At 32.7% G+C, this 10,197-nt stretch overlaps 1 protein-coding gene across 3 annotated transcripts; it reads left to right on the top strand.

The window, feature by feature from the left end:
* The first annotated feature begins 665 nt into the window (after positions 1 to 665).
* LOC109159702 lies at positions 666 to 3,645 on the top strand. 3 transcript variants are annotated; one of them, XM_019307798.1, is made up of 7 exons: positions 666 to 833; positions 1,666 to 1,785; positions 1,877 to 1,927; positions 2,049 to 2,100; positions 2,285 to 2,343; positions 2,618 to 2,663; positions 3,118 to 3,645. In XM_019307798.1, the coding sequence occupies exons 2-7, from the start codon at positions 1,696 to 1,698 to the stop codon at positions 3,252 to 3,254; spliced, it is 435 nt and encodes a 144-aa protein (XP_019163343.1). In that variant the 5' UTR covers positions 666 to 833; positions 1,666 to 1,695; the 3' UTR covers positions 3,255 to 3,645. The 3 variants fall into 3 exon arrangements, with proteins under 3 accessions (XP_019163343.1, XP_019163342.1, XP_019163344.1); XM_019307797.1 differs by having other exon boundaries at positions 1,657 to 1,785; XM_019307799.1 differs by lacking the exon at positions 3,118 to 3,645 and adding an exon at positions 2,939 to 3,095 and having other exon boundaries at positions 1,657 to 1,785; positions 2,618 to 2,727.
* Positions 3,646 to 10,197: the final 6,552 nt, after the last annotated feature.

Genomic DNA, 10,197 nt, shown 5'->3' with positions numbered 1-10,197 from the left:
TTTGATTTTGCTGCTTACAACGTGTGCATTTGATCTGTTAGGCGTGTGCAAAACGATGTGTTAATACGTTTCTACTTTGGGTTCCTTTTTGGAGCATGGGAGGCTTGGGAAATGTCAGCGTATCATAAAATGTCTTAGTTTTATCGACGATTAGGAAATTCGTTTGCAGGAAATTCATTCCATGCAAACGGTAAATTTCAAAGTATACTAAAACGTATTTGTGACATTCATTGAAGTAAACAACCATGAAAAATGTGTGACACCTTAGTTACACACATATGTAGGATAATAAACACTTGTAACATTTAATGCACACACGACGATTATGTCATATGCACACTCAACTGTGAATTAAGAAGGAAAGGAGAAGAAGGAAGGCATAGTGGAATGAGGGTTAGAAGAAGAAAGTGTTTTGGATAAAAATGAATTTTTTAATAAAAAATAATTTTACCTTTTAAAATAATTCACTTATTGAAAAAAAATCATTAATGAATAAAATTTTGATTGAAATAACCAAATATAATAGATATTTAAAAGTTGTTGAACAAAATTTAAAAATTTTAATAATTCACAAACAAAATGTAAAATTGATCTATACTCGTGAAACCAAAAGTTAAAATTTTCACTTTTATATTTACAATATATTCCCAATTATATATATGATTATCAAACCCTAAACCCCAAAATCCCCAATTTTAATTGGTTCTCCACTTCTACTGCGTTCAATTGACGACGGGCGAAACTCTGACTCTCCGAGCGTTTGACTGGCGACGGGCGGCAGGCGGCGACCAGCAGTGGCGATTGGCGACGCAGCAGCAGTGAGTTAATGATAGGTATGTCTTCTACTCTTATTATAGTTAGCGAGTAGTTTGGTAGATAGTCAGACGCCCAGACAGTGTAGGTACGTAGGTCGCTACCCGGCGGTGGTTATTGCGGACTGCGGCTTGCAGCAGCTGCTTCGGGCTACGACGTGCGGCTGTTGCTGCGGCCTGCGGTGGCTGCTGAGGGTTGCGGCCTGTGGTGACAGCTGCGGGTTCTGACCTACGGCTACCATGAAGCTTTTCGTTCTTATTGTTATATAATATTCAAATATTCAATGATAGATACTTAGATGTTAGTATGTTACCTTGTTTGTGAATTGCTATAATATTCATAACTTCATAACTGTTGGATTTTGTGTTAAGAAGTATGATCCTAGTTTTGTGGTTAACTGTTTATTGATTGATTATAATTTTTTAATGTAATTCATAGATTTGTGGTGATATACTTATATATTAGTTTATTATTTGAAGCCTCGTTAAAACTGCAATTATAAACATTTTATAGTTTTACTTCTAGAAGGATTTGGAAAGCCGAAAGCTTTCACCTACATATCTTCTTTGCCATTTTATCAGATTTTCTATGCTTTAGTTGATAAAACACTTTTTGGAGAGCAGCCTTCCTCAGTCAAAGATTTTGTGTAAATTTTTGTACAGTGTGTTTGAAATATTTTATGTAAATTTTTGTACAGTGTGTTTGAAATAATTTTTCATTGTGTGTTTGACAAATGTTTCGGTTTTTCGGCTATAACCTACCGGAACTGACAGTCGGTTTCGAAGGTAAAAAATTTCAATTGGTTTTTCGGTCTTGGTAATTGTTACTGAGAAATTTTCTCAGTTTTTGTAGAATCATATGCATTTGCCGGTGGATGAGTGAATGGAGAAGAAGATGACAATGCAATCAAACCCTAGCTCTAAGAGTAGCGTGAGATGTCCCCATTGTGCTGGTCCTCTTTCCAATGAAATGGTAAATTCTTGCAAATTTTCTCTTCATTTTTTCCTTTTTCAGCATAAATTTTTCATGAAATTATGATGTAGTATCCTGATAATTGTGTCAGGAGACTAGTGAGTGGACTGTTCCACCTTTGATCAGAGACAGCTTTTCTATGGTAATAATTTACCATTATATACATGCGTGTATACAGCTCTAGTTTATATCTCTTATTTGATTAATTGTTTTTTTTTTTCTTTTCATTTATGTGATGATTTTATTGTAATGGGATGGGCTAGATTGGTACTGCTGTTGGCGGCACAACAAGTGCGTTTTATGGCTTCAACCATGGTAATGATGCTCTTATTACGAATTTCTTTTGCACCATATCTCTTTATCTAAGAATATCTATTTGAATATCACGCATCTTCTGTGTTCTACTTGAAGGATTTTGATTTCTATTCTCTACTAATAAGGATTATGAATTTTACACTGATTTTTAATGTTTTTATCTCATCTTTTTATGACCTTCCAGTGATGCCTATTGTTCGAAGATGGATTAAAGGCCCCATGTGGTTACATTTCCTTGTTGGGGTAAACTTTTTCAGTCTGCCTGTTATTTTTTTCACCTCTGGGTAAACTTGACATATCCAGAGTTTCTTCTTCTTCTTCTTCTTCTTTAAGGAGGTGCTGTCATTTCTTGCCCACCATTACCTTTATCTTCTGGGACTGATAATATCTGTAACCCTCAATTACTGTGATTTTTAACTTTCTGTTCTAGTATAATTTAAAGTTTTTGATCTTTGCTTCCCTGCGATTTTTTGGTACATTTGAAGAATTCTTTTGATGCATCATTTCGTGGTTGCAGGCTCCACCTGTTATTGTTTTCTCATCGGCATGTGCAGGATTGGCAGGTAATAAGTTGCTTTTTTCCACAATTGTGCGTGTTAGTAGTTGGCTTGTTTACGTTTCCTAAACATCTTACATTGAGTTAACGTTTTTCCTATTCAATCAAATCCCTCGGTCACATGGATTTGTTGGGTGGGGATGGGTACCTTAAGTAAAAGGCAAAAGTAAATAAATAAAATGAGGGGTTTATGTTAAAAAGTCCATTTTCATTGACACTAGCTTCGAAGTTAAAGCCTCCTTTGGACTCTGCTGTATATTTTTTCCTCAAACACTGCAGAACTTAAGTACCCTTCCCCCGGGATTGCTGAGATTTCGTTTTGAGGACCACAAAACTGATCCACAGTTGCATTTTCTTGTATCATCAAATTTGAAGCCCAAGCACTAGTCTTTACGTTTCCACTGTCCACTTCAATGTTCCCTATCTGACTTGATATACATTGGTAATAAACCTGCCTGCAGGTGGTGCTGTTCCAGCACTCGCACAACTTGCATCATCTTCGTACCATGCTGCCATCTCATCTTCCACATTGCAGCCTTCATCCTCGCAGGACGAGAAGATTAACAAGTCCCGACCATCCTCCACTCTAAAACATTGAGAGTGAGTGATAGATAAGAAGCAAAGGACTTTTTGACGCATCAGTCTCCTGGCAATCTTGCCTGCTATTAATGCAGCCAGATATAGGGTTTCCATTGCATCAGATGGTCTGCTCCATTTACGTGGTGGACCGAGCTCGCTGAACACTTTATGTTGGTATCTAATTTTGTTTTAGGCATTATTCTTTTTGTGTTTTGCAGTCATAAAAAGAATGCATAGTGATGTTTTTTTTTTTTTTTTTTCTTGGCCTGCATGTTATGTGTATATGTAAATTGCAACCACAGGTTTTAAGCTATACTTGTGATTTTTTGGGTGGTGTTTAGAGTGCATTGACTGAACTCAACTGCTTCAGTCTAAAGTGCTAATAAATTTATTTAGCATATTTATTCTTTTGTTCGATCAGGTTGGGTCCGCAATGAATTTCTAAATTATTGAAGGATATTTTAGTTATTTTTTATTCTTATCATTTTGTATTAATTAACTGGAGACAGCAAACTCATTTTTGCCATTGGAATGTAGGCATGTAGCTGAAATTTTAAAATTGTTTCAGTTTTCAAGTTCGCTAAATATTACTTTCTTGTAATTAATATTAGGGAAAATGGCACTTTTTCCCCCTATGTTATATGCTTATAGCACTTTTTCCCCCTGAGTTATTCATGCATCCACATTTGCCCCCTCAATTATTATAAAAGTGGCGGTTTTTCCCCCTGATAATATTAAATAGACATTTTTACCCTTAAAATACATATTTTATTTATTTCTCTTGTTCAACAAATTATTGTTTATACGTAGGATGGCCACGGTTCGGTTCGAACTGAACCGAACACTATAGCAATCAAATAAAAAAAAATTCGGTTATGATTCATAACATAACCCAATATTTGGGTTTCCGTTTATTAAAATTGTGAAGTGGAAAAAAATAGATTCTGAACCGTGAACCAGAGGTTCAAATCGAAACAACTACTAGCAATAGCTTAAAATTAGAATTATAATATTTGCAAATAGTGTATGTTTTTTTCGCATTTATATTGACTCTCACATATAAGTATATATAATCGCGATTTGGTTTTTATTTTGAATCATTGTTTCACAATTTCGGATCCAATTTGAACTGTTGGTTCAAACATTATTTTAAAATTTTATTTTTTTTATTTTTAAAGTATTCTAAATTCAACAATTAATGTATTTTATTTTTTCAAATTGTGGTTATAATTTGTTGGAGAAGTAAAATAAATGAAATATTTATTTTAAGGGTAAATATGTCCATTTAATATATCGGGGGGGAAATTGCCACTTAAATAATATAGGGGGAAAAAGTGCTATAAGTATATAACACAGGAGGAAAAAGTGTCATTTTCCCTTAATATTATGAATTTAAGTACTTTTTTGTTTCCATGTTAATACGTCTGAGTGGGAGATCAATCTATAAACACTTTCAATTTATATGTTATTTTCATTTTCGTAAAAAAAAAACAGTAATACTACCATATGCTAATTGCATTTTCAATTTTTCCATTTACGTACAATAAGACATCACCAAAAAAAAAAAAAAAAAAACAAAAAAAAAAAAACACATTTGATCAATGAATGATATAAAAATTGATATGGAGTATAAAACAATCTACCCACTCAATGAAAAGCTTATATATATAACAAAATAAACTAAACTATACTTAACCAATGATCTTGTGGTCGACAAGTTTAAGCTCAATTGAGTGGTATTGACTTTTTGTATTCATGAAGTGCCTCCTCCAAATGAGAGGTTATGAGTTTGAGTTCCAATTGAGCGGTATTGACTAAAAAAAAACTAAAATTGTTGATAAATAATCAATTATAATTGTTTTCGAAAAAAAAAATCAATTATAAATATCCAAGATCTATAACACATTAATCTACTCATTCTCCAGATGACCACTCCTAAATCTATAGCACCCACAACGTCTATCCTTTCTTGAAGTTGACCCCACCAAAATCCATAACATCTCCTTTTTCATCGGACTCGTGCCACCAAAATCTATAACAAAAATAAAAAATAAAAAATCTATAACATCTCTCTCTCTCTCTCTCTTTTTGTGGGTATTATAAATATTCCCTTGCACGCATCAGTCTATGTTTACCTAAAAGTGTCTCTCATACTCTGTGATTCTTTCCCCTTCAGTTGATTTCAATCATTTCATAATCCATAATTTGTTACTCTTCAGCTGCAAGTTGATTCCATTTGGTATAGTTTTTTTTTTTTTTTTTTTTTTTTTTTTAATTCCACATTTAGTCTACCTATCATGTCCATGTTTGATAGGGTGAAATTACAATTCCATTCATACAAAATTCAACGGAATTGAAATTTCTAAACCTCCATCGAAATTGCATTTCCACTACACCAAATGATAACTTTGTTCTCTTCCTCCTTTTTTATTATTAGAAAAAAAATACATTTTTCGGCCGTCCCTAAATTATAGGGTAATTCTAATTATATAATTCGTTTCTAATTGTTGGTCATGCTCACTATTCGTCCTTAAGCTATTATTGGTGTTGCACTTTTTGCCCATTTACTAATAAAACATTAGGGACGAATTCTACAATTACCCTATAACATAGGGAGGAAAAGTATGTAGATGGTTGAGCGGCATAGCTGTGGCCCCTCAAATGAGAGTTCTCAGGTTCGAACACTAGTGTGAGGACATTAGCTCTTTGTGCTTCAGTAGGTTGAGAAATTATGTATGAACAAATACTACATTGTAATAAAGTCAACAACATTCCAAAAAAAAAAAACAAAAAAAAAGAATGTTGTTTTCAATGAACAGGTAGAACAATCAAGCCAAGCAAGGTTGAAAACTGTAGATTCTTGAGTGAGGAAACTTGAAATGGTTGAATGGTTGAATTCAAAGAATTCTCAATGGTTGATGTGTCGGAGAATGTCCTAGCAAATTAGTACCATGCATCCAAGAAGTAACTCTAGTGAAACCACAACCGAGTTTATCGAGCAATTTGTTTAATAACTACAAAGTTCTGAGTTACTCATGGAGGGAATTCTTTATTTATTAGCATTTGCTTTCTCGATTTGAGCCAAACAATTAGCTATAAGCAACCTAAGTTCATTTAACTCCTAATGGTCCTGACAGGATAATGGTGCTGGCACCCGACCCGGATCAGCATCTGACCCGACACCACATGGAATGGTGCTGGCACCCGACCCGGATCATAAGCAGCATCTGACCCGACACCACATGGAAACCCAACGGGCAAAACTCCAACGGGCAGAATTCCAACGGCTGTCACCTTTACTGCCATTGAAGCCACCATTGATGAGAGAGAATTAAAGGCTTAGCTCCCCATTTATGCTTCATGTTGTTACCGTTAGCAGCTTTTGTATAAGTAGGGACTCCCCTCAGCTTGGAGGGGGACGTTGAATACTCTGGACAAAGACTGTACTTTCTATACTGAGAGAAGAAGCAATACAACTATTATCACTTTCTTATTCGTTACTTTATAATAAATTTCCGGTAACATATTTACCGTCAGGTCCTTTGTCGACTAGAGTCACAAGACAAACATTACTCAGAGACTTAGTGTGTACATTTGGATAATAATTGTGGACTAATTTTATTTTATTTTTATAAATAAAAGAAGTAATTTTTTTAGGCCACGAGGTGTCCTGAGTAAATTCTAGCTATAGGAAACACCTACATTTACACTGTATAGAAAAATCAATATGAATAACACTTTAGTACTTAATTAGGCTGGCTCAATTCGAACGTAAATTAACCTGAATATGATACAGGTTCAAAGAAGTAATTTTAGTGCAACAATTGTAGAGATCTTATAGAACAATCATGCAACCATAGATATTCTCTCCATCACTTAGGCTAACCATAGTCTTAAAAGTTGACCATTTTCAAACTGAGGTGAAAACAAAAAAAGTTTAGGCCATGTTTGGTAAAAAATCGGTCTATAGATTAATTTTGGCTTATTTGATCACTATTAATTGTTTGATTTAGTTAAAATATCAATATAAATGTTTGGTTAATTAACTTTTTGCAACTCCAAAAGACTAAAATTAAAAAAGCTACTCCTAGCAACTTTTTCAATTAGCTTTTTGAGAAAAGAAATTATACCAAACAGCTAATTTACCAAACACTTTTCTACAATCAGCTAATGTTATCAATTATTTATACTCTCTAATTAACACAATCAGCTAACAGCAAACAGTTATCAGCTAACAGCCATTTTACCAAATTTTATTGTTCGGTAAAGGTGAGTCTGAGTGCTACAAAATAAGCAATACAAGTTGATAAATTCATTAATGTCTAATCATATCACACTTAGCTTGACAATTAGCAGAATTATCAAAAGGAAAAGAAGGCATTATATTGCAACATAAAATTGGTACATGAAATAAAAAGAAAAAACGTGATGATATATAGCAAGTGGTACCAAATTGCTACACCTCAATGATATTATAAGTAGGTGGCAAATGAGCTACTTTAAAATGTCATAGGTCTATATATCTTTAAAATAAGTGAAAAGGGACATTATGGATTTTGGTTGGGACAACTTCAACAAATTAAAGGATAGATAAGCAGCGGATGTTAAACAATCATTATTATATAGTATACAATAATATACATTCATTACAAAAATAATGTACTTTTAGCATATTAAAAATATATATTGTATTAAGGAGATGTATATTATTTGTATACTGAATGTATATTATATTGTATAATATACAGTACACAAATAATATACATTTAGTATATTAAAAATATATTTTTTATTGTGGTTCATACAATAATTTGCCGATGTTAAAGATGCTATAGATTTTGGAGTTGTCAATTGTAGAGATGGCTATATATATTATTGGTGTTTTATTGATGTTGATGCATGTGGGACTGTGGGGAAAAAGACAGACCAGATAATGACAACTGCCAAGAGATTTTAAGAAGTAAAAGTTTGAATTTATATATGTTGTATGAAAAGTTTATAACAATTGAAATGGAATAATCAAGTGGTTGGAGAAGAGTATGTACCAAAACATGGAAATATGAAATCAAGTGAAAAGAAGAGCAAGTGAGACACATTTATGGGAACATATAATGATAGTTTGGTAAATAGTTGTTAGCAAATTGAGTTAGTGGGTTGGATTGATTGATAACATTATTGTAGAAAAGTGTTTATTAAATGAGTTGTTTATTGATAGCTGATTACAAGCAAAATGACTTTTTAAAAAAATTTATCGAAAAAGATACTTTGAATAATTTTTTAAATTTTTAAAATTTTAACAATAAACTATTATAAAAAACTAATTAATTAAACATTTATAAATTTATAATGCCCACAAAAAGAAGATTGCGAGAGAGAGAAAGAGAGAAATGTTATAAATTTTGGTGGAGTAAATACCCAAAATGGTCCCTCGACTATAGCTAAATTCACAAATTGGTCCTCGACTTTCAATTTCAACCAATTAAGTCCTTAACTTTGTAATTTTAACACAATTTGGTCCTCTGTTTATTTGACTGTTTGTTGACTGTGATTTTTGCGGATATATATGTAATTTCATGGTCCATCATCGGTTTTTTAAGGTTCCGGTTGCATTTCCAGACCGCACTGTTACATTCGAATCTACTGCCGAAAGCAATCTACCAAATCCGGTCGCCTTTCTTCATCCTCCCTTTGGATTCAATGTAGTTGAGTTCGTACAGAGCGAAGAAGACGACGTGTTTCCGAACCGGTACAACGTTATCCTGGAGGCCTCCACATGCTCCGACTAGATCTGAAGGTTCTTCTGGAGATCGTCGATCACGGTCAACAAATGGTCAAATAGATGGAGGACCAAATCGTGTCAAAATTGCAAAGTTAAGGACTTAATTGGTTGAAATTGAAAGTTGAGGACCAATTTGTGAATTTAACTATAATCGAGGGACCATTTTAGGTATTTACTCTTTTTGGTGGGGTCAGCTTTAGAGAAAGGTATGTACGTGATGTTATGGATTTTGGTGGGGTCAACTTCAGATGGTAGATGTTGTAGATACATGCTATATAATTATATATTGATATAGATTTTGAGATATTTTACGGGAGAATTTGTTTAATTTAATCTTCATTAATTTAATAAAGGAATTTAGAAATATTTATAAGTCAATATTGAGATATTTATTGGAGAATTTGTTTCAAAGTTTTGGTATGAATTCTGTAGGTGAAGACCACTGTTTGAGAATGAGAGTTCCAATAGATTTAAAATTGTTTAAAATTAAAATATTAATAATTAAGTAGTGTAAATAACATATCTGTATACTTTGCTTAGAAGATCATATGCAACAATCGTTATATAATGGATTATGGTTTATAATGCAAGATAATGGTTTATAATGCAAAATAATCTACTGATATATAAATTCATTTTTAATATATTAAATTATTTATTTTTAGTTTACTACAAGTTTATTTTTTGAAAAGTCACTTCTAATATACTACTACATGTTCATTTTTAATGTATTATCTAAAAAATGAACGAACATATAATTTGTTAAAAATGAGCTTTTATCAGTGATCCATATTATAATGTGTAGAGTTGCCAATGCTTGATGGGAGCGTTATGATGTGTAATCGTGTGCACCATGACGACGTCGTTTTGCCGTCCGACTTAAAAAAAATCAAAATTGCATAACTACACATCCATAACTTCATAACTATACATTCAGAATGTGAAATTATAACTTCATAATTATACATTCAGAATTGCATGCATAATTACACATCCATAACTTCATAACTATAAATCCAGAATTACATAACTACACATCCATAATTTCATAACTATAAATCCAGAATGTGAAATTATAAAATTATGAACATATGTTTACGTAATTAACGGCAATCGAAAATGATTTTTTTTTTATTTAAGTAAAATGACGCTGTTTTTGCATCCGTGTGCACCATGCATGGTG

The sequence above is a fragment of the Ipomoea nil genome, unplaced genomic scaffold (genome assembly GCF_001879475.1).
Source record: "Ipomoea nil cultivar Tokyo-kokei standard unplaced genomic scaffold, Asagao_1.1 scaffold2845, whole genome shotgun sequence".
NCBI lineage: Eukaryota > Viridiplantae > Streptophyta > Magnoliopsida > Solanales > Convolvulaceae > Ipomoea > Ipomoea nil.
Note: the sequence above shows the minus strand (reverse complement) of the source record. Positions and strands in the feature narration are given on the sequence as shown.